Here is a 25000-nt window from a genome sequence, read left to right as displayed (position 1 = left end):
GTTATTGTCATGTAGGGTTTGTTGATCAGGTGTCAGTTATTGTCATGTAGGGTTTATTGATTAGGGGTCAGTTATTGTCATGTAGGGCGTGTTGATCAGGGGTCAGTTATTGTCATGTAGGGTTTGTTGATCAGGGGTCAGTTATTGTCATGTAGGGTGTGTTGATCATGGGTCAGTTATTGTCATGTAGGGTGTGTTGATCAAGGGTCAGTTATTTTCATGTAGGGTGTGTTGATCAAGGGCCAGTTATTGTCATGTAGGGTGTGTTGATCAGGGTCAGTTATTGTCATGTAGGGTTTGTTGATCAGGTGTCAGTTATTGTCATGTAGGGTGTATTGATCAGGGGTCAGTTATTGTCATGTAGGGCGTGTTGATCAGGGGTCAGTTATTGTCATGTAGGGTTTGTTGATCAGGGGTCAGTTATTGTCATGTAGGGTTTGTTGATCAGGGGTCAGTTATTGTCATGTAGGTTGTGTTGATCAGGGGTCAGTTATTGTCATGTAGGGTTTGTTGATCAGGGGTCAGTTATTGTCATGTAGGGTGTGTTGATCAGGGGTCAGTTATTGTCATGTAGGGTGTGTTGATCAGGGGTCAGTTATTGTCATGTAGGGTTTGTTGATCTAGGGTCAGTTACTGTCATGTAAGGTGTGTTGATCAGGGGTCAGTTATTGTCTAGGGCGAGTTGATCAAGGGTCAGTTATTGTCATGTAGGGCGAGTTGATCAGGGGTCAGTTATTGTCATGTAGGGCGTGTTGATCAGGGGTCAGTTATTGTCATGTAGGGTGTGTTGATCAGGGGTCAGTTATTGTCATGTAGGGTGTGTTGATCAGGGGTCAGTTATCGTCATGTAGGGTGTGTTGATCAGGGGTCAGTTATCGTCATGTAGGGTGTGTTGATCAGTGGTCAGTTATTGTCATGTAGGGTGTGTTGATCAGGGGTCAGTTATTGTCATGTAGGGTTTGTTGATCAGGGGTCAGTTATTGTCATGTTGGGTGTGTTGATCAGTGGTCATTTATTGTCATGTAGGGCGAGTTGATCAGGGTCAGTTATTGTCATGTAGGGTGTGTTGATCAGGGGTAATTTATTGTCATGTAGGGTGTGTTGTTCAGTGGTCCGTTATTTTTATTTAGGGCGTGTTGATCATGGGTTAGTTATCGTCATGTAGGGTGTGTTGATCAGAGGTCAGTTATCGTCATGTAGGGTGTGTTGATCAGGGGTCAGTTATCGTCATGTAGGGTGTGTTGATCAGGGTCAGTTATTGTCATGTAGGGTTTGTTGATCAGGGGTCAGTTACTGTCATGTAGGGTGTGTTGATCAGGGGTCAGTTATTGTCATGTAGGGCGAGTTGATCAAGGGTCAGTTATTGTCATGTAGGGCGAGTTGATCAGGGGTCAGTTATCGTCATGTAGGGTGTGTTGATCAGGGGTCAGTTATCATCATGTAGGGTGTGTTGATCAGAGGTCAGTTATTGTCATGTAGGGTGTGTTGATCAGGGGTCAGTTATTGTCATGTAGGTTGTGTTGATCAGGGGTCAGTTATTGTCATGTAGGGTTTGTTGATCAGGGGTCAGTTATTGTCATGTAGGGTTTGTTGATCAGGGGTCAGTTATTGTCATGTACGGTGTGTTGATCTAGGGTCAGTTACTGTCATGTAGGGTGTGTTGATCAGGGGTCAGTTATTGTCATGTAGGGTGTGTTGATCAGGGGTCATTTATTGTCATGTAGGGTGTGTTGATCAGGGGTCAGTTATCGTCATGTAGGGTGTGTTGATCAGGGGTCAGTTATTGTCATGTAGGGTGTGTTGATCAGGGGTCAGTTATTGTCATGTAGGGCGTGTTGATCAGTGGTCAGTTATTGTCATGTAGGGTGTTTATCAGGGGCCAGTTATTGTCATGTAGGGCATGTTGATCAGGGGTCAGTTATTGTCATGTAGGGTGTGTTGATCAGGGGTCAGTTATTGTCATGTAGGTTGTGTTGATCAGGGTCAGTTATTGTCATGTAGGGCGTGTTGATCAGGGGTCAGTTATTGTCATGTAGGGTGTGTTGATCATGGGTCATTTATTGTCATGTAGGGCGTGTTGATCAGGGGTCAGTTATTGTCATGTAGGTTGTGTTGATCAGGTGTCAGGTATTGTCCTGTAGGGTGTGTTGATCAGGGCCAGTTATTGTCATGTAGGGTTTGTTGATCAGGGTCAGTTATTGTCATATAGGGTTTGTTGATCAGGTGTCAGTTATTGTCATGTAGGGTTTATTGATTAGGGGTCAGTTATTGTCATGTAGGGCGTGTTGATCAAGGGTCAGTTATTGTCATGTAGGGCGAGTTGATCAGGGGTCAGTTATCGTCATGTAGGGTGTGTTGATCAGGGGTCAGTTATCATCATGTAGGGTGTGTTGATCAGAGGTCAGTTATTGTCATGTAGGGTGTGTTGATCAGGGGTCAGTTATTGTCATGTAGGTTGTGTTGATCAGGGGTCAGTTATTGTCATGTAGGGTTTGTTGATCAGGGGTCAGTTATTGTCATGTAGGGTTTGTTGATCAGGGGTCAGTTATTGTCATGTACGGTGTGTTGATCTAGGGTCAGTTACTGTCATGTAGGGTGTGTTGATCAGGGGTCAGTTATTGTCATGTAGGGTGTGTTGATCAGGGGTCATTTATTGTCATGTAGGGTGTGTTGATCAGGGGTCAGTTATCGTCATGTAGGGTGTGTTGATCAGGGGTCAGTTATTGTCATGTAGGGTGTGTTGATCAGGGGTCAGTTATTGTCATGTAGGGCGTGTTGATCAGTGGTCAGTTATTGTCATGTAGGGTGTTTATCAGGGGCCAGTTATTGTCATGTAGGGCATGTTGATCAGGGGTCAGTTATTGTCATGTAGGGTGTGTTGATCAGGGGTCAGTTATTGTCATGTAGGTTGTGTTGATCAGGGTCAGTTATTGTCATGTAGGGCGTGTTGATCAGGGGTCAGTTATTGTCATGTAGGGTGTGTTGATCATGGGTCATTTATTGTCATGTAGGGCGTGTTGATCAGGGGTCAGTTATTGTCATGTAGGTTGTGTTGATCAGGTGTCAGGTATTGTCCTGTAGGGTGTGTTGATCAGGGCCAGTTATTGTCATGTAGGGTTTGTTGATCAGGGTCAGTTATTGTCATATAGGGTTTGTTGATCAGGTGTCAGTTATTGTCATGTAGGGTTTATTGATTAGGGGTCAGTTATTGTCATGTAGGGCGTGTTGATCAGGGGTCAGTTATTGTCATGTAGGGTTTGTTGATCAGGGGTCAGTTATTGTCATGTAGGGTGTGTTGATCATGGGTCAGTTATTGTCATGTAGGGTGTGTTGATCAAGGGTCAGTTATTTTCATGTAGGGTGTGTTGATCAAGGGCCAGTTATTGTCATGTAGGGTGTGTTGATCAGGGTCAGTTATTGTCATGTAGGGTTTGTTGATCAGGTGTCAGTTATTGTCATGTAGGGTGTATTGATCAGGGGTCAGTTATTGTCATGTAGGGCGTGTTGATCAGGGGTCAGTTATTGTCATGTAGGGTTTGTTGATCAGGGGTCAGTTATTGTTATGTAGGGTGTGTTGATCATGGGTCAGTTATTGTCATGTAGGGTGTGTTGATCAAGGGTCAGTTATTTTCATGTAGGGTGTGTTGATCAAGGGCCAGTTATTGTCATGTAGGGTGTGTTGATCAGGGGTCAGTTATTGTCATGTAGGTTGTGTTGATCAGGGGTCAGTTATTGTCATGTAGGGTTTGTTGATCAGGGGTCAGTTATTGTCATGTAGGGTGTGTTGATCAGGGGTCAGTTATTGTCATGTAGGGTGTGTTGATCAGGGGTCAGTTATTGTCATGTAGGGTTTGTTGATCTAGGGTCAGTTACTGTCATGTAGGGTGTGTTGATCAGGGGTCAGTTATTGTCATGTAGGGCGAGTTGATCAAGGGTCAGTTATTGTCATGTAGGGCGAGTTGATCAGGGGTCAGTTATTGTCATGTAGGGTGTGTTGATCAGGGGTCAGTTATTGTCATGTAGGGTGTGTTGATCAGGGGTCAGTTATCGTCATGTAGGGTGTGTTGATCAGGGGTCAGTTATCGTCATGTAGGGTGTGTTGATCAGTGGTCAGTTATTGTCATGTAGGGTGTGTTGATCAGGGGTCAGTTATTGTCATGTAGGGTTTGTTGATCAGGGGTCAGTTATTGTCATGTTGGGTGTGTTGATCAGTGGTCATTTATTGTCATGTAGGGCGAGTTGATCAGGGTCAGTTATTGTCATGTAGGGTGTGTTGATCAGGGGTAATTTATTGTCATGTAGGGTGTGTTGTTCAGTGGTCCGTTATTTTTATTTAGGGCGTGTTGATCATGGGTTAGTTATCGTCATGTAGGGTGTGTTGATCAGAGGTCAGTTATCGTCATGTAGGGTGTGTTGATCAGGGGTCAGTTATCGTCATGTAGGGTGTGTTGATCAGGGTCAGTTATTGTCATGTAGGGTTTGTTGATCAGGGGTCAGTTACTGTCATGTAGGGTGTGTTGATCAGGGGTCAGTTATTGTCATGTAGGGCGAGTTGATCAAGGGTCAGTTATTGTCATGTAGGGCGAGTTGATCAGGGGTCAGTTATCGTCATGTAGGGTGTGTTGATCAGGGGTCAGTTATCATCATGTAGGGTGTGTTGATCAGAGGTCAGTTATTGTCATGTAGGGTGTGTTGATCAGGGGTCAGTTATTGTCATGTAGGTTGTGTTGATCAGGGGTCAGTTATTGTCATGTAGGGTTTGTTGATCAGGGGTCAGTTATTGTCATGTAGGGTTTGTTGATCCGGGGTCAGTTATTGTCATGTAGGGTGTGTTGATCTAGGGTCAGTTATTGTCATGTAGGGTGTGTTGATCAGGGGTCAGTTATTGTCTTGTAGGGTGTGTTGATCAGGGGTCAGTTATTGTCATGTTGGGTGTGTTGATCAGGGGTCATTTATTGTCATGTAGGGTGTGTTGATCAGGGGTCAGTTATTGTCATGTAGGGTGTGTTGATCAGAGGTCAGTTATTGTCATGTAGGGTATGTTGATCAGGGGTCAGTTATCGTCATGTAGGGTGTGTTGATCAGGGGTCAGTTATTGTCATGTAGGGTGTGTTGATCAGTGGTCAGTTATTGTCATGTAGGGTGTGTTGATCAGGGGTCAGTTATTGTCATGTAGGGTTTGTTGATCAGGGGTCAGTTATTGTCATGTTGGGTGTGTTGATCAGTGGTCATTTATTGTCATGTAGGGCGAGTTGATCAGGGTCAGTTCTTGTCATGTAGGGTGTGTTGATCAGGGGTAATTTATTGTCATGTAGGGTGTGTTGTTCAGTGGTCCGTTATTTTTATTTAGGGCGTGTTGATCGTGGGTTAGTTATCGTCATGTAGGGTGTGTTGATCAGAGGTCAGTTATCGTCATGTAGGGTGTGTTGATCAGGGGTCAGTTATCGTCATGTAGGGTGTGTTGATCAGGGTCAGTTATTGTCATGTAGGGTTTGTTGATCAGGGGTCAGTTACTGTCATGTAGGGTGTGTTGATCAGGGGTCAGTTATTGTCATGTAGGGCGAGTTGATCAAGGGTCAGTTATTGTCATGTAGGGCGAGTTGATCAGGGGTCAGTTATCGTCATGTAGGGTGTGTTGATCAGGGGTCAGTTATCATCATGTAGGGTGTGTTGATCAGAGGTCAGTTATTGTCATGTAGGGTGTGTTGATCAGGGGTCAGTTATTGTCATGTAGGTTGTGTTGATCAGGGGTCAGTTATTGTCATGTAGGGTTTGTTGATCAGGGGTCAGTTATTGTCATGTAGGGTTTGTTGATCCGGGGTCAGTTATTGTCATGTAGGGTGTGTTGATCTAGGGTCAGTTACTGTCATGTAGGGTGTGTTGATCAGGGGTCAGTTATTGTCATGTAGGGTGTGTTGATCAGGGGTCAGTTATTGTCATGTAGGGTGTGTTGATCAGGGGTCAGTTATTGTCATGTTGGGTGTGTTGATCAGGGGTCATTTATTGTCATGTAGGGTGTGTTGATCAGGGGTCAGTTATTGTCATGTAGGGTGTGTTGATCAGAGGTCAGTTATTGTCATGTAGGGTATGTTGATCAGGGGTCAGTTATCGTCATGTAGGGTGTGTTGATCAGGGGTCAGTTATTGTCATGTAGGGTGTGTTGATCAGTGGTCAGTTATTGTCATGTAGGGTGTGTTGATCAGGGGTCAGTTATTGTCATGTAGGGTTTGTTGATCAGGGGTCAGTTATTGTCATGTTGGGTGTGTTGATCAGTGGTCATTTATTGTCATGTAGGGCGAGTTGATCAGGGTCAGTTATTGTCATGTAGGGTGTGTTGATCAGGGGTAATTTATTGTCATGTAGGGTGTGTTGTTCAGTGGTCCGTTATTTTTATTTAGGGCGTGTTGATCGTGGGTTAGTTATCGTCATGTAGGGTGTGTTGATCAGAGGTCAGTTATCGTCATGTAGGGTGTGTTGATCAGGGGTCAGTTATCGTCATGTAGGGTGTGTTGATCAGGGTCAGTTATTGTCATGTAGGGTTTGTTGATCAGGGGTCAGTTACTGTCATGTAGGGTGTGTTGATCAGGGGTCAGTTATTGTCATGTAGGGCGAGTTGATCAAGGGTCAGTTATTGTCATGTAGGGCGAGTTGATCAGGGGTCAGTTATCGTCATGTAGGGTGTGTTGATCAGGGGTCAGTTATCATCATGTAGGGTGTGTTGATCAGAGGTCAGTTATTGTCATGTAGGGTGTGTTGATCAGGGGTCAGTTATTGTCATGTAGGTTGTGTTGATCAGGGGTCAGTTATTGTCATGTAGGGTTTGTTGATCAGGGGTCAGTTATTGTCATGTAGGGTTTGTTGATCAGGGGTCAGTTATTGTCATGTAGGGTGTGTTGATCTAGGGTCAGTTACTGTCATGTAGGGTGTGTTGATCAGGGGTCAGTTATTGTCATGTAGGGTGTGTTGATCAGGGGTCAGTTATTGTCATGTAGGGTGTGTTGATCAGGGGTCAGTTATTGTCATGTTGGGTGTGTTGATCAGAGGTCATTTATTGTCATGTAGGGTGTGTTGATCAGGGGTCAGTTATTGTCATGTAGGGTGTGTTGATCAGAGGTCAGTTATTGTCATGTAGGGTGTGTTGATCAGGGGTCAGTTATCGTCATGTAGGGTGTGTTGATCAGGGGTCAGTTATTGTCATGTAGGGTGTGTTGATCAGGGGTCAGTTATTGTCATGTAGGCTGTGTTGATCAGAGGTCAGTTATTGTCATGTAGAGTGTGTTGATCAGGGGTCAGTTATCGTCATGTAGGGTGTGTTGATCAGGGGTCAGTTATTGTCATGTAGGGTGTGTTGATCAGGGGTCAGTTATCGTCATGTAGGGTGTGTTGATCAGGGGTCAGTTATTGTCATGTAGGGTGTGTTGATCAGGGGTCAGTTATTGTCATGTTGGGTGTGTTGATCAGGGGTCATTTATTGTCATGTAGGGTGTGTTGATCAGGGGTCAGTTATTGTCATGTAGGGTGTGTTGATCAGAGGTCAGTTATTGTCATGTAGGGTGTGTTGATCAGGGGTCAGTTATCGTCATGTAGGGTGTGTTGATCAGGGGTCAGTTATTGTCATGTAGGGTGTGTTGATCAGGGGTCAGTTATTGTCATGTAGGCTGTGTTGATCAGAGGTCAGTTATTGTCATGTAGAGTGTGTTGATCAGGGGTCAGTTATCGTCATGTAGGGTGTGTTGATCAGGGGTCAGTTATTGTCATGTAGGGTGTGTTGATCAGGGGTCAGTTATCGTCATGTAGGGTGTGTTGATCAGGGGTCAGTTATTGTCATGTAGGGTGTGTTGATCAGGGGTCAGTTATTGCCACTAGGGCGGTTATCTGCACCACAGCACTGAGTCACCATCCCCTTGTTCTGTGTGGCTCTGAATAGAACTACAAGAAGATAAGAGACTTCTTTTGGTCCGTTGGGTCTGATCGCACCGCTCACTTAATCACACACCTGCTGGTTATAGCGGCGGGGGGTGGGGCTTCATCTCTGATGCCAAACCTGCACAATAATGTTCAAAGACCTGGAATTAGAGGAACAGCAGCTTGGTGTTAAGACTCCAATATGATCTGCACAGTATTACAGGAGTCGTCGTTTTTATTAAAATTCAAATCAATGTATGCGTTTGCTGAATTCATTTTCTCGTTCAATTAAGTGTCTTGAGCTCATTGCACACACACACACACACACACACACACACACACACACACACACACACACACACGCACACACGCAAACACACACACACACACCTCAGATTCAGCATCACTTGTCATAAGTGTGAAATTTGCCTTTGTGCACATTGTTATTCAGTCTGTCAAAATATAGCAGAAGCAGAATAATAATAATACAATATAAAATCAGAAACTGCAATTCAAAAAAAATTCTGAGTCACAGGTTTACTCTGGGTTTACTGGTTTTACTCTGGGTTTTACTCTGGGTTTACTGGTCTTACTCTGGTTTTTCTGGGTTACGTGACAGTGCTGTCAAACATGCTTGGTCACCTCACTGCTGAAGTCACACCTTAAGATGGTATTGCCATGATAATTTACATTCTTGGCCACTGAGGTGACGTGTTATTGGATAGAAGGGGCAGGGAGGCGGAGTTAAGGAGCACCTACTGAAGTCACTTATTTTGTGTCCATGTCTCGGGTTGTTATTAACACATTAAAATGTGCGATCTCACTTTTCTCCTGTATCTTGACATGCCACCTACGTATGTTGATGGGGTTACAGGATAGAGCACTGGTCTGATATACAAACCCTGACCGGGGGGGTTTGTCTCTACATGCATCTATACCAACATTCAGCTATCTCTACATTCTGATATCTCTACATACATATAGCAACATACTGATATCTCTACATACAGATATCTCTACATTCTGATATCTCTACATACAGATAGCAACATACTGATATCTCTACATACAGATATCTCTACATTCTGATATCTCTACATACAGATAGCAACATACTGATATCTCTACATACAGATATCTCTAAATACATATATCTCTACAGACTGATGACAACACTACACCACACTGTACACCACACACTGCACACCGCACACTGCACATCACCCTGTACACCACACCCTGTACACCACACTGTACACCACACACTGTACACCACACACTGCACATCACCCTGTACACCACACTGTACACCGTACAACACATATTACACACCACACACTGCACACTGCACGTCACCCTGTACACCACACCCTGTACACCACACACTGCACATCACCCTGTATACCACACCCTGTACACCACACACTGCACACCACACTGTACACCGCACACTGTACACCACACACTGCACATCACCCTGTACACCAGACTGTACACCGTACAACACACATTACACACCACACACTGCACACCACATACTGTACACCACACACCGCACACTGCATAGTGCAAGAGAAAGAAGCCTCCCCCAGGAGAGGGCGCTACCGCGGGGGGGCAGCTGGGGGTGGAAGGGGGGGGAGCGGTCAGTCACAGGCTTTTACCCATAAAGCTTTTTAGAGTTTGTATTTTTGCAGGAAAACCAGCAGCTGTGGCTGAAATTCAGAAGACCAGTCAGTGACTGTCGAATTTCATTCAAAGTCAGAGCCATTCAGGTGAACGCAACTCCACCGTGCTGCATGAAACATCCTCTAAAACTACAAACCCCAGCAGGCAGGGGGGAAGTGAGGAGGGGGGTGGGGTGGATGGCAGGCATATGAAACAATGAAAATGGCACAGATCTATATACCACAGAAGAAATCTAATTGCCTTCCACTGTTGTGTTGCCCAGGCGTGGGCTGCTAAAAGCCAGCCAGCTCGTGCGTCTCCTATCAAGATGTAGGATATGTGTATGTGTGTGTGTGTGTGTGTGTGTGTGTGTGTGTGTGTGTGTGTGTGTGTGTGTGTGTGTGTGTATGTGTGTGAGTGTGAGTGAGAGAGAGAGAGAGAGAAAAAGAGAAAGAGAGTTTGAGTCAGGGATGCTCACTGCTGCATGGGGCTGGGGAAGATCTCATTGAGCCTTAGGGCTCAGACTCATGCCACACCTCCCTCTCTGTCTCCGTCTGTCTCTCACTCTCTCTCTGACTTCCTGCCTCCTGTTCTCTGCCTCTCTCTCACCCTCTCTGTCTCCGTCTGTCTCTCTCTTTCTCTCTGTCTCTCTCTCACCCTCGCTGTCTCCGTCTGTCTCTCTCTCACTCTCTGACTTCCTGCCTCCTGTTCTCTGCCTCTCTCTCACCCTCTCTGTCTCTGCCTGTCTCTCTCTCCCTCTCTGCCTCTCTCTCACCCTCTCTGTCTCCGTCTGTCTCTCTCTTTCTCTCTGTCTCTCTCTCACCCTCTCTGTCTCCGTCTGTCTCTCTCTCTCTCTCTGACTTCCTGCCTCCTGTTCTCTGCCTCTCTCTCACCCTCTCTGTCTCCGTCTGTCTCTCTCTTTCTCTCTGTCTCTCTCTCAACCTCTCTGTCTCCGTCTGTCTCTCTCTCTCTCTGACTTCCTGCCTCCTGTTCTCTGCCTCTCTCTCACCCTCTCTGTCTCCGTCTGTCTCTCTCTCCCTCTCTGCCTCTCTCTCACCCTCTCTGTCTCCGTCTGTCTCTCTCTTTCTCTCTGTCTCTCTCTCACCCTCGCTGTCTCCGTCTGCCTCTCTCTCTCTCTCTGACTTCCTGCCTCCTGTTCTCTGCCTCTCTCTCACCCTCTCTGTCTCCGCCTGTCTCTCTCTCCCTCTCTGCCTCTCTCTCACCCTCTCTGTCTCCATCTGTCTCTCTCTTTCTCTCTGTCTCTCTCTCACCCTCTCTGTCTCCGTCTGTGTCTCTCTCTCTCTCTCTGACTTCCTGCCTCCTGTTCTCTGCCTCTCTCTCACCCTCTCTGTCTCCGTCTGTCTCTCTCTTTCTCTCTGTCTCTCTCTCACCCTCTCTGTCTCCGTCTGTCTCTCTCTCTCTCTCTGACTTCCTGCCTCCTGTTCTCTGCCTCTCTCTCACCCTCTCTGTCTCCGTCTGTCTCTCTCTCCCTCTCTGCCTCTCTCTCACCCTCTCTGTCTCCGTCTGTCTCTCTCTCTCTCTCTGACTTCCTGCCTCCTGTTCTCTGTCTCTCTCTCACCCTCTCTGTCTCCGTCTGTCTCTCTCTTTCTTTCTGTCTCTCTCTCACCCTCTCTGTCTCCATCTGTCTCTCTCTCTCTCTGACTTCCTGCCTCCTGTTCTCTGCCTCTCTCCCTGCCTCTGTGCTTCTTTATCCTGCTCCCTCTCTCTGAGTCTCCCTCTCTCTCTCTTTCTCTTTCTCTGACTCTCTCTCTATCTCTCCCTGTCTCTGAACCTCTCTCTCTCTCTCTTTCCCTTTCCCTGACTCTCTCTGTTTCTCTCCCTGTCTATTCTGCTCTTCTCTCTCTCCCTCTCCCCCTCCATCTTTTGGGCCAGGCACAAATGTCAGTACACTACACCAGGCAGCAGACGCTGGAGTCAGGACTACGTGTTGTCAGCACGCTGGCTGCTGGTGAGACCTGAGTGGATAGCATCTGAACATCTTTTATAATTCAGTGAGAGACCCAGTGGGGTTTGAGAAGGTGCTGGTTTGTGGTGAGATATTTTTCACCTCAGATGAAAAGCAATGGAAGGAACTCGGGAATCTTGATAAACGACAGGGAAAGAATAACGAACAACTAAATATCTTAACAGCAAAGGAGTGTTAAAGCTCAAACAGCACTTAACACTGAGCACTTAACACTGTTTGTACAGCAGGTGTTAATGAACTCAAGAGAAGCAGCATGAGGTGTCCTGGTGTGGCCTGTGTCGGGATGGCGGGTGGTGGAGAGCGCTGCACTCTGAAGGTCATTCTGCACTCTGAAGGTCATCCTTCTGTTTGAAGGACAGTTCCTGCATCGCTGCACATGCAGTCACAAACTGTTCTCATGTGTCGCTCCTCTAAGGGACCCACGGTGAAGTTTTGGTGCAAAAAAAAAAGATAGCACCATGTCAGGGAAGATTAGTGCCTCAGCTGAAGTAGACAGAGAGTTCAGTTGTGTAGTGTGTAAATGTCTCATGCTGTGAGACACACACGTAGAGGGGCCGTCAGAGGAGGTGAGAGGCAGCGTTCACAACCGGCCTGGACGTCACACGGGGGATTTAATCCAGCACCTCCACATTCTCTGAGGTGTCTTCTGTCAGTGTCTCTGGCTCAGACAGCGTGGTCGCCCGCCCTCCTCTCTCATCACGCAGGAGCCTTCATCCTCACATCATCCCCATCGTCATCATCAGTGCCTCTGTCCGCGGGTGATAGAAAACGTCACATATGCATCATTTACAGAATGCAAAGTGGGAATCATGAGGTCGTGCAGTAATTCACATCCAGAAACATTCAGGACAAATACAGATAGCAAACGGAAGAACTCAAGTGCTGTAACTGAACACTGCAAAATTTCCACCATATCTCTATATTATTCTATAATCAGACACTATACTCTATGCATATTAATTCACAATGGCCTGTGTAACATCCTCCTTGTTCTAACGTGCAACTATTTGTGGAATAAATCATCTTTGTTTTGGTTTAAAGCAGTGTGCACACTACTCATCTCTGTACAGATCGTAAACACAGCAAGCATGACCAGATTGCTGTTTTCAGTTTGACATTCTGATTTCTGATGTTTTCCGTCATGCATTCGGTCGTGCTGAGATGTGTTTAGAACTGCTGTGCAGTGGTGCCTCTACCACATGGCAGTCAGAGCTACAACGGAGAGGTAGGTGTGTCAGGAGAGACCAGAGAGGAGTGTCAGGATGCTTCAGTTCATCTATACTGGCAGAAATGTGTCTAAAAAATCTACAATAAGCTACAATGCGAAGGTGTCGGCAGTGCTGCTGACCACGTGTAGTCAGGAAGCTACAGCAGTGTTACTCCTCCTGAAGCGAAACAGTGGCTACCTGAGCCGTTCTGTGACGTGTGTCATCCCGTTTTTGGGTTCTTGACCCTGGACTGCCTCAGATTTGCCATACTAAACCAGCGGACCCAGCTGCCTCATCCCTGGTCCTGGTACTGGTCCGATGTGGACCGATGTTTAAGAGTAGCGCTCTAACCGGAGAGGTAACCTTAACTTTACACTGACACATTCTGTAAAGTCCAAACCTGGACAGAAACATCTGCTATGCTGAAGTTATATGTCTACATGCTCAGTGAAGTTAGCACATGGGCACCTTTGGTATTGGTAAAGTCGCATGGCAATTTTAATAATACACGTTTGTATATGTGCCAGTTCTCAGTCTCCTCCAGAGGGCTTGTCCTCCTTCCTGTCCAACACTTAAACGTGAAGAAGACGTTACTCGGCTGTGTGAGAGCACGTGATGGCACCAAACTGACAGATCGCTCTCGGAACAGTTCCTGTTATCAGCGTCTCACTGTGGACCCTGCCGAGAAGTTAAATAAGCTCTCAAACTAATCACGCCATCTACACAAATGATGCCATTTCTGAAGATTAAACTGCAGGTGATTCTCGGCACGATGGAAACACGGATAGAATGTGACAGGCTGCTTGTGTATTCCTCTGGTACGCAAAAAACGCCCCCTGCCCCCCCTCAAGTTTAGCACGTGATAGTTTTAAGGGCATGCTTCGATCGATACAACCAATTGAGGTTGCAGCTTCATTAGGAATACGGGTTCTGTTTTCTTTGGGCCTGTCTGCCACTTGTGTTGCGGTGCGGTATAGATTTCCTCTGGCGTGCAGGAACGCGCTAATAACGCCGCCGTGAGCCGCACAGCTGAGGCTGAGTTTGCTGAATGCAGAATCACATATTGGGTTTTCTCCATTTGCAGCAACATCTAAATGAGAATGGGGTCCTCACTCCTTGCCTGTGGGCTTAAACACCATATAAGAACACCACAATCTTTAGGCTGTTACCGTCTGTAATTGTGCAGTTGAAGAAAATGTGCAAGGTTGCCAATTATTTTCTATTCAGGCTTAAATTGACAAGCGCGTTCTGCGCTCCAGTGTTCAGGAGACGCTGGTAATGGATTTGTGTTTTAAGCAATGGGCTATTACACGAATTTGGCATGTAAAATTGCAACTCGATCTGTAGACACACGCTGGATGTGTTTCTGCTCAGGCACCCTGTAAACTCTCAGCAAGAGCTGAAAGGAAACCCACATGAATCAGACGGTTAATGTTCCATTCCCGCCCATCACATCCCAAATGTGAAGAGCTCACCATTACAATCTCATATTTCCTCTCTTCCACTTAGTCCCAGTGCTCTGTCTTTATCTCTGTCTCTGTCTCTCTCTCTCTCTCTCTCTCTCCCTCTATCTCAGTCTCTGTCTCTCTCTCTGTCACTCTTTCTCAGTCTCTCTCTCTGTCTCTATCTCCGTCTCTCTCATTCTCTCTCTCTCTCTACCCCATAGAGAGTTGCACGTGTCTATAGGCTGGAATGAAAATCGATGGTAAAGAATTACAGCCCAGTAATGAACATGATCTTGGTGTTTGCTGGAGGAGTGGACACCAGTTTGCCGTTTGCTGTGACCTTCCCGTGTGCTACAGGCTCTTAACGAGTCAGTCCGCAACCTGACACACATGCTTCCGGCTTTGTTACCCTTGTGACTTCCTATAATAAACTGCAACATAAACCCTTTGAAGCATCCCGAGACAGACGGGAAAGAGGGCCGTACTTCAGCTTGTTCAAGTTCATAATAAGAGGTAAAACTTTGCCTTGTTCTTGTGCTGTGAGATTACTCATGGTTACAAAAACCGCTGGACAGGTATTTTTGCCAATAGAAGGACATCAAAACGCTGGTCCTTTGATTCCGGTACATTTGTGCCGCTTTTTGGCAAGCCTCATCTAACGCCGTTACCTCGCTAGAAGACGCCATCGATGGCCCATCTTATCTTAACCATTAAGCCTGAATTTTTCCTAACATCAAAGATGACAACACATCTTCCCTAGCAGTACCCTGACCATAAAGATAAGTACTAGAGTTGGGTTATGCAAATTCAGGAGAGAGTCACTCCGAGAGTGTCGTCTGAGACGTGCGTTTCTGGCAGGACTAGGCTCCCAGAAGGGTGTGTGCTAAGCGCCCTGTTTCACCATTATGTCCAAGCCGCCTTTACCTAATATATCTAATGCAGCGTGCTGGGGGCCTCGGGCGGCTGAGTGGGGCCTGCCGAGGCTCCACGTGCCCTCTACACATAACACGGATCTCTTCCACCGTGTCGGGGCCTCGTGTGAGAGGATCTTCTGCTCATACGCAGCCATTATGAAACAGCTCTCTGCACCCCCACGTGTGTCTCAGTGCCGAGAAAGTGACCTCAGTGCAGAGAGAACATGAGTCATGCTGTTGTGTGTGTGAGAGGGAGAGAGAGAAACTCAGAGAGATAATGTGTGTGAGAGAGAGAGTACTAAGAAAAGAAATACACATAACTGCTTTTTTTTTAGCATTTTGAACAAAATAGGCCAGAATCATTACTGAATTCAAGGTAAATTTCTAATGTACTGAATCCAAGTCTCTTCAAAGCTAAGGAACTGGAGTCATTATTGTACAACACCTTGACAGTGGTTAACCATGATTTCTGTATAAGATTGCACAGTCCTGCACTGTTATGGACTATACTGAGAATGAATACTGTCTTACATGTTTTTATTTTAAGCTCTGATATGCTGCAGTGCTGCTTGATGGCACAGATGAGCCACTTAATTAATCACGTCCCTGTTTGTTTCGCAGGTGTCTGATCCTGATTTACGATGGAAAAACTGCTTGTCTGCCTGTTGGTTATCGGAATGGCAGTGAAGGCCCAGATCTGTCCCAAACGATGTGTGTGTCAGATCCTCTCCCCCAACCTCGCCACACTCTGTGCGAAGAAAGGGCTACTCTTCGTGCCACCGAACATCGACCGGCACACGGTGGAGCTGCGACTCGCCGACAACTTCATCACCAGCGTCAAACGGAAAGACTTTGCTAACATGACCAGACTGGTAGACCTCACCCTGTCCAGGAATACGATAAGCTACATCACGCCATATGCATTTGCAGACCTGGAAAACCTTCGAGCCTTGCACCTGAACCACAACCGTCTCACTCGAATAGGCAACGACACCTTCAGCGGTATGTCCAAGCTCCATCACCTGATTCTCAACAACAATCAATTGACCCTCATCCACCTGGGAGCCTTCAATGACCTTCTGGCCCTGGAGGAGCTTGACCTGTCCTACAATAACCTGGAGACCATTCCATGGGAGGCCATCCAGAAGATGACAAGTCTGCACACACTCAGTCTGGACCACAACATGATCGATTACATACCTGAAGGTACCTTCTCACTCTTGCAAAAGCTCAATCGCCTGGACGTGACCTCCAACAAGCTCCAGAAGCTTCCACCGGATCCACTGTTCCAGCGTGCCCAGGTCCTGGCCACGTCCGGTTTGCTCCACCCCTCCTCTTTCGCACTGAGCTTCGGAGGAAACCCTTTACACTGTAACTGTGAGCTCCTCTGGCTCCGGCGTCTCAGTCGGGAGGACGATCTGGAGACGTGCGCCACTCCGCCGCACCTCACCGGACGCTACTTCTGGTCCATCCCAGAGGAGGAGTTCCTCTGCGAACCTCCCCTCATCACCCGTTACTCCCACGAGACGAGGGTGCTGGAGGGCCAGAGAGTGACGCTGAAGTGCAAAGCCAGGGGCGATCCTGAGCCCGCTATTCACTGGATATCCCCCGAGGGCAAGTTGGTGTCGAACTCCTCCCGCACTGTGGTCTATAACAACGGCACTCTGGATATCCTGATCAGCACCGTGAAGGACACAGGCTCCTTCACCTGCATCTCCTCCAACCCGGCCGGGGAGGCACATCAAAACGTGGATTTGTTGATCATCAAGCTCCCCCACATCACCAACAGCACCAATAACATCCAGGAGCCAGACCCTGGCTCCTCCGACATCTCCACCTCCACCAGGACTGGAGCTAACGGCAGCAACCATACTGGAGATGCCAAGACCAACCTGGACAAGCGGGTGGTGATAGCGGAAGCCACCTCTTCCACCGCACTGATCAAGTTCAACTTCCAGAGGAATATCCCTGGAATCCGTATGTTTCAGATCCAGTATAACGGCACGTATGACGACTCCCTTGTTTACAGGTAAACAAAATGCTTTTACCTCCATGGCTGGAGTATTCTCTCCATTTAGTGACTTTGATGAATATTTCATAAAGCATGATGTATGAACTTCAAAAAGTGGCAGAGGCCTTGTTTCACAATTGCTCTTTGTAATACTTCTCTGTCCGCCTCTCTGAGTTTGCAACCACAACCTTCATTTAGAGGAAAGCCAATAAGGGCAATTAGCTTAACGAGTGTAGCTTGTTTCTATTGCCAAACAATCGAGGGGGTAATTGAATGGGAGATTAGCAGGAATGTAAAATGAGCACGTTTATCCAGACCAGATGACACACATGACTCTCTTTATCTGCTGTGACCTGAAAAGTTCCTCGCTTCAGTGTTCAAGCTTGAAAACCAAACGTGTGATGTTTATTTATTATTTATACATTCATCGATTTTGCAGATGAACACACATTGCATTCGACTGCATAATCAAGCTTGCACTTAGAAAAAAGAACAATTCCAGATGACCATATTTGGCTTCAGTGGGTTTGTAGAAAGGACTGAAAAGACACTGGCAGGCAATATATCACACATCTAACACTCTCACGGTCTCCAGAAGGACATGGGGACAGTGAAGTGGTGTGGTTTGAAATGCCTGTTCCTAATTATACAGCAAGAGGAAGAGGAAACCATTTATTGAGGATTTGAATAACCAGCATTAAACAAAGGGGGATGATGAGTGGGAGATCACATCAGAACATCCTTCTTATCAGAACATCCTTCATCAGTCTGTCCTTTGTAACATCCTTCATAATGTAAAATCCTTCTAAACAGATCCATCATATCATAACATCCTTCATAACATCCTTCATATCATATCATTCATGGAGGCTGTTCTCAAACGTGAAGAACTTTAGTAATGGAAGTGGTTTCTAGTGATTTTGTTCACATAATTGCTTCATCCACACCCAGAAAGGAAAGTCTTGTTTTAGCTAAGTGAATGTAAAGCTTGTTAGTGATGTCACAGTTCAGATATTATGACCAGCTATTACTAAGTTATTCACTCACTCAGGTAATCACTCATTAAGGTAATCACCCATTAAGGTAATCACTCACTCAGGTAATCACTCACACAGGTAATCACTCATTAAGGTAATCACTCACACAGGTAATCACTCATTAAGGTAATCAATCACACAGGTAATCACTCACACAGGTAATCACTCACTAAGGTAATAACTTACACAGATAATCACTCACTCAGGTAATCACTCACTAAGGTAATCACCCATTAAGGTAATCACTCACTCAAGTAATCACTCACACATGTAATCACTCATTAAGGTAATCACTCACACAGGCAATCACTCACAGGTAATCATTCACTCAGGTAATTGCTCACTAAGGTGATTGCTGACTCAGGTAATCACTCACTAAGATAAGCACTCACTCTGATAATCACTCACTCTGGTAATCACTCACACAGGTAACCACTTACTAAGATAATCACTCACATAGGTAATCACTCACTAAGATAATCACTCACTCAGGTAATCACTTACATAGATATTCACTCACACAGGTAATCACTCACACAGGTAATCACTCACTAAGGTAATAACTTACACAGATAATCACTCACTCAGGTAATCACTCACTAAGGTAATCACTCACACAGATAATCACTCACTCAGGTAATCACTCACTAAGGTAATCACTCACTAAGGTAATAACTTACACAGATAATCACTCACTCAGGTAATCACTCAGGTAATCACTTACACAGATAATCACTCACACAGATAATCACTCACACAGGTAATCACTCACTTAGGTAATAACTTACACAGATAATCACTCACTCAGATAATCACTCACACAGATAATCACTCACACAGGTAATCACTCACTAAGGTAATAACTTGCACAGATAATCACTCACTCAGGTAATCACTCACTCATGGAAATGTAATGCTGCATGTCTTTTGATAGCCCATCCTCAAAGTTCTTCACTTTAATTTCATGCTAGTTCTGGTTCTGGTTCATGTTCTGTTAGGGTCTTGAGTTCTGGTTCAGGTTCTGTTTGGGTTTTGTGGCCACTGACAGTCATTAGAGGAGACAAATGAGACCTCACTGGCTCAAACTAAACTCAAAGTAAACTTCAACAACCATATCATCGTGTCATATGTGTCATATATTTCATGTCATATATTTCATATACATCAATTGATAATTTTGATGGTTAATTTTAGTAATCGGTTACATCTTACAGTTTGTTCATATTGCAGTAAGCAGAGTTTAGTGGATGAGTCACACTGAAAGGCAGAGGAGGGTAAGATCACACCGTTCCTTTAGTAGATAACCTGGTCTGTCAGAATCCAGATGCAAACACTGGAATGCCATTTGCATCTTTAAGCCCTGTGTTCTGAAGAAGAGCAGGGTGGGTCAGCCCTGTGTCCTGAAGAAGACCGGGGTGGGTCAGCCCTGTGTTCTGAAGAAGAGCAGGGTGGGTCAACCTTGTGTCCTGAAGAAGACCAGGGTGGGTCAGCCCTGTGTCCTGAAGAAGACCTGGGTGGGTCAGCCTTGTGTCCTGAAGAAGACCGGGGTGGGTCAGCCTTGTGTCCTGAAGAAGACCTGGGTGGGTCAGCCTTGTGTCCTGAAGAAGACCTGGGTGGGTCTGCCCTGTGTTCTGAAGAAGACCTGGGTGGGTCAACCTTGTGTCCTGAAGAAGACCGGGGTGGGTCAGCCTTGTGTTCTGAAGAAGACCGGGGTGGGTCAGCCCTGTGTTCTGAAGAAGATCTGGGTGTGTCAGCCCTGTGTTCTGAAGAAGACCTGGGTGTGTCAGCCCTGTGTTCTGAAGAAGACCTGGGTGGATCAGCCCTGTGTTCTGAAGAAGATCTGGGTGGGTCAGCCCTGTGTTCTGAAGAAGACCGGGGAGGGTCAGCCTTGTGTTCTGAAGAAGACCGGGGTGAGTCAGCCCTGTGTTCTGAAGAAGACCTGGGTGGGTCAGCCCTGTGTTCTGAAGAAGACCGGGGAGGGTCAGCCTTGTGTCCTGAAGAAGACCTGGGTGGGTCAGCCTTGTGTCCTGAAGAAGACCTGGGTGTGTCAGCCCTGTGTTCTGAAGAAGACCGGGGAGGGTCAGCCTTGTGTTCTGTGCACTTCCGAAATGAGTAGAGAGATTTATATCAGATTTTATTTTCCCCTTTAGTCAAGCTGAGGTTAATGAATGATTAACATAACTAATCAAGGGCCTCAAGTCATCAGTGATCATGTGATCACCTTTCAAGCTGAGCACGTGACCATGTGTATGAGTGATCACATGATCACCTTTCAAGCTGAGCGTGTGACCATGTGTATGAGTGATCACATGATCACCTTTCTAGCTGAGCTCGTGACCATGTTTCTGAGTGATCACTTGCACTCTGACTCCATGTCCCGGAGCACAAAGACTCTCAACGTGCTGCCAGATGAAAGGTTGATCAATATCTTGTGAACCAATTACAGTAACTTCATGAATTAGCTAATCAACATGAAACAAAGGGAATCCCAGCCAATCACAAATTAATACCATTAGGTGTGTCATTAATTGCCAACATGAATCAGAGAAGACGAAAGGAGGGATGTTGTTCATTACATGGATTCATTGTTCTTTTTTATTATTAAGAAAAAGATCAGCATAGAAGTCAGCTAGGGATCAAAGGCAAATTCAAATTGCTGAACATTAAACATTAGAATATAAATAAATTTGTGAAAATAAAGGATGGCATATCCTTTCATTTTCCACGACCCCCCAGTGAGCAGCTTCATGCTCAGAGTCACAGTACCACAGAGGCCACAAGCTTATCAGCTGAATCGGGTTATGCAGCTGGAAAATTGCCTTGGCCTTGAAGTTGGGCTATAAAGGAAATTGTGTTTTATATGTATACAAATATTGGAGACAGGACTTGGTAGAAATAGTGGTGTTGGTCTGCTTGTATAGGAGAGCCTTCCCCGATGGCACACAAACCTTGGCTTTGTGCACGCAAGCCTTGTTCAAGCCGTTAATTTTAATTCCTTTAAGTCTTTAATCAATGGTCAAGACAGCTACCGCATCAGATTTTCCAACATCGAGGCCATTGCATCAGCCCAGTGCTGGGAGTGCAGTTTACCACTGTCAGATTTAATTAGTTCACAACACTGTAGTTTTATGATGAAGCGAAGATAAGACATTGATCTTGTGGCTATAGCAAAATGTTTATTCGAGGAAACGTCCAGGTAATATCCATCCAAGCAGGTGTGGTTGGCTACAACCAGACTACAACTGTCCTGCACCTTAAAACATTTATACACTATTCTGGTACCTCTCATAACATACAGTCATGATCTGAAACGTTTACTGCAACATACAGAAGTTTGAGTAGGCAGACGTGTTTCAGAGTTATACACACAGCTGGCATCCTTGTTTCTGTCCTGCCCTTAGAAATGAGACGTCTGTGCTCAGTTGGGTTTCTGTGTCTTCTCTCTGATCTTGTTCCCAGAAGGACAGCTGTCGGTTCTGTGTGTGTGGGCGTTTCCCCGGCCCGAGAGGCAGGCGCTGGAGTTTGTGATGAGCTAAGCAGCTCCTCTCCCTCTGCAGTAACCTCCATGTTAGGAGGTTGTTGGAGAAGTGAATCCTGGGGCAGATGTTCCTCCTTCTGCAGTAACCTTCACAATAGGAGGGTGTTGGAGAAGTGAATCCTGGCAGCTGTTTCAGCAAATCCTGACTGAAGCACTGAATGTCAGAGGAGGCATGATTGTTTTCCTTTTAGCAAAAGATTGATCTTGATAAACTGCATCTTAAACACAAGAAAAGAAACCAAAAAAAACCCAAATTTTCTTTGTGTTGTAAAGCTGTTATTTACCAGCCTTAGATCCCTGTTCCAACTGCAGCAGTGTGGCATTATTCTGAGGGTTAGGGGTTAGGGGTTAGGGGTTAGAGGTTAGAGGTTAGAGGTTAGGGGTTAGGGGTTAGGAGTTAGGGTTATGGTTAGGGGTTAGGGTTAGGTCTTGTTCATATTAAAATGTCTGAACCTGTATGGGGACACAGTGTTATTCTGGGCACTCCCCGAGGATGGTGAGTGTATTGCCTATAACAATTATACCTGAGAACTTACTGCTACAGTCACTGCTGCAGAGAGGAATATATTTAGATATACTTTAATAAATGAAACCAAACAAAAGCTATTTGAATTCATATTTGTGCATGTACGAGTGGGTGTGTGTGTGTGTGTGTGTGTGTGTGTGTGTGTGTGTGCATTTGTGTGTTTTTGCATATGTTTGTGTATGTGTGTGTGTGTGTGTGTGTGTGTGTGTTAGTGTGTGGGCATATGTGTGTGTATGCATTTGTGTATGTGTATGTATTTGTGTATGTCTGCATATGTGTGTGAGTGTGTTTGTGTGTGTGTGTCTGCATATGTTTGTGTGTGTCTGCATATGTGTGTGTGTGTGTGAGTATGTCTGCATATGTTTGTGTGTGTGTGTGTGTGTGTGTCTGCATATGTGTGTGTCTGCATATGTTTGTGTGTGTGTGAGAGAGCACCCTGTTTGACTCTATAATTCACTCCATGTATTGGAAGCGCCCTGAACTTGCACATGCAGCCATGTTTGTGTGTGTGTGTGTGTGTGAGTGTGTGTATTTGTGTGTGTGTGTGTGTGTGTATGTTTGTGTGTGTGTCTGCATATGCGCCCTGAACTTGCACATTCAGCCATGTTTGTGTGTGTGTGTGTGTGTGTGTGTGTGTGTGTGTGTGTGTGTGTGTGTGTGTGTGAATGTGTGTATTTGTGTGTGTGTGTGTATGTTTGTGTGTGTGTCTGCATATGCGCCCTGAACTTGCACATTCAGCCATGTTTGTGTGTGTGTGTGTGTGTGTGTGTGTGTGTGTGTGTGAGTGTGTGTGTATTTGTGTGTGTGTGTGTGTGTGTGTGTGTATGTTTGTGTGTGTGTCTGCATTTGCGCCCTGAACTTGCACATTCAGCCATGTTTGTGTGTGTGTGTGTGTGTGAGTGTGTGTATTTGTGTGTTTGTGTGTGTGTGTGTGTGTTTGTGTGTTTGTGTGTGTGTCTGCATATGCGCCCTGAACTTGCACATTCAGCCATGTTTGTGTGTGACTGCGATTGCAGACATTCTTGTGCAGTTTCATGTGAAAGGCTAAAGCATGTAAAGTCATTTCCAGTGAGAGTGTGTGTGCCTAGAATCCACTCTGTGTGCGGTGGGAATCACACAGCCCTCCATTCAGGGGTGTGAAAGAAGCGAGTGTTTGTCAGGCTGAAGGGGAGATGATGGGGAGGTGGTGGGGGTGGGGGTGGAGGAGGAGGAGGGCGCTGGGCTCCATAAGAGATGACATTGTTCATGTCTGGAGTAAAAGGCTCTCAGAGCCATAGCTGACCCTGCAGGTACTGCAGGACACTGCTGCGAGACAGGAACCCTGAACAGGACTACAGGGGTCCTGCACTCCTGAGATTACGGGGTTCACACCTGCCTTCTGAAGAGCACACACCAGATGAGAGAGATTCCTGATACCGCCATCCACTCTGTCTGGTTATTGATGTGTGCTATGAAAGAAATCTTGCTTTTCTACGCATCCTATCTGAATATCTGAATTCATCTCCTTTGAACTTTTATGGAGTAGCTATGCAAATACAAGAGCTATATATATATATATATATATATATATATATATATATATATATATATGGTAGTTGCTCCTGTAGAGTGGTATTGAGTCTGATATTGAGAGCATGAACATGAACTGAGATTAATAGGAACCTAATCCAGAATACAGAAACCCATGTTCATCTAATCCTGTGTGCTTTCCTAATTCTCATCTGTGCTCTTTAATCCTGACAGAATGATCCCTCCAACAAGTAAAAACTTCCTGGTGAACAACCTGGCGGCTGGGACACAGTATGACCTGTGCGTCCTGGCGATCTACGACGACGGGATCACGTCTCTGACGGCCACGCGCGTGGTGGGCTGCGTTCAGTTCAGCACCGAGTCCGAGTACCTGCGCTGTCACTTCATGCAGTCTCAGTTCCTGGGAGGCACCATGATCATCATTATTGGGGGCATCATCGTCGCCTCCGTCCTCGTCTTCATCGTCATCCTCATGATCCGCTATAAGGTGTGTAGCGTGAGCGATCGGGTCAAGGGGACCGTGGCCAGCATGCACTCCCAGACCAACGGGGCCCGAGCCCAGAGCAGCACCCTCACCCCCTCCGTGTCCAAACACGCCGTCCTGGGGTCGGAGGGGGGCGAGAGCTGCCAGAAGGCCGCGGCTGGACCTCCGGACTCTCTGGCCCACTCATCGGAGACCTCCGTCCCTGACTGCTCCACCTCCACCTCCCAGGTGAGCCCAAGCTGGCCCGGGCCCGGCTCCTCGGGGTCCCTGAAGACCAAACGCAGGCCGGCACCCAAACCGTCGAACCCCGCCAGCTCCGAGGCCCAGACGGAGCCGCCCCCCAGCGCGGAGACTCACAACACCAACCGAAACAACTCCACCGCCCTGCAGCAGCCGCTACTGCCCGGCTCCGCCCCTGGCCCTGCCCCCCTGACCCTCCCCTCTCGCTTCAGAGACACGCCCATCCTGAGGAGAGCACACCCCCGGCCCTCCGTGACCAAGTACCTGACACTGCCGACGGACGGGGTGCGGGCCAAGCGCAGGTACTCTCTAAACGAGGACCTGACCAAACACCACTGCTACCTTAGCAAACAGAAGTTTGGGAATATGTGGTCCAAGCGGAGTCTGTCCATGAACGGAATACTGGTCCAGATGGGCAATGTGGCCATAGACGGCAGCAAAGCCATGTGTTCCAGCTCAGAGTGGATTCTAGAGAGCACAGTGTGAAGAGAGTTAGAGACAGTGTGTTGT

At 46.4% G+C, this 25000-nt stretch overlaps 1 protein-coding gene across 1 annotated transcript in view; it reads left to right on the top strand.

Annotated features, from left to right (window-relative positions):
* LOC143495169 (leucine-rich repeat and fibronectin type-III domain-containing protein 5-like) overlaps nt 1-25000 on the top strand; it is a 58249-nt gene that overhangs the window by 32280 nt on the left and 969 nt on the right. Inside the window, exons 2-3 of the mRNA XM_076992463.1 lie at nt 15746-17153; nt 23980-25000. The exon at nt 23980-25000 is cut by the window's right edge and continues 969 nt beyond it. Of these exons, the coding sequence (XP_076848578.1) occupies nt 15766-17153; nt 23980-24976 (2385 nt within the window). The 5' untranslated portion in view covers nt 15746-15765 and the 3' untranslated portion in view covers nt 24977-25000. The remainder of the gene's footprint in view (nt 1-15745; nt 17154-23979) is intronic.

The sequence above is a fragment of the Brachyhypopomus gauderio genome, unplaced genomic scaffold (assembly GCF_052324685.1).
Source record: "Brachyhypopomus gauderio isolate BG-103 unplaced genomic scaffold, BGAUD_0.2 sc93, whole genome shotgun sequence".
NCBI lineage: Eukaryota > Metazoa > Chordata > Actinopteri > Gymnotiformes > Hypopomidae > Brachyhypopomus > Brachyhypopomus gauderio.
Note: the sequence above shows the minus strand (reverse complement) of the source record. Positions and strands in the feature narration are given on the sequence as shown.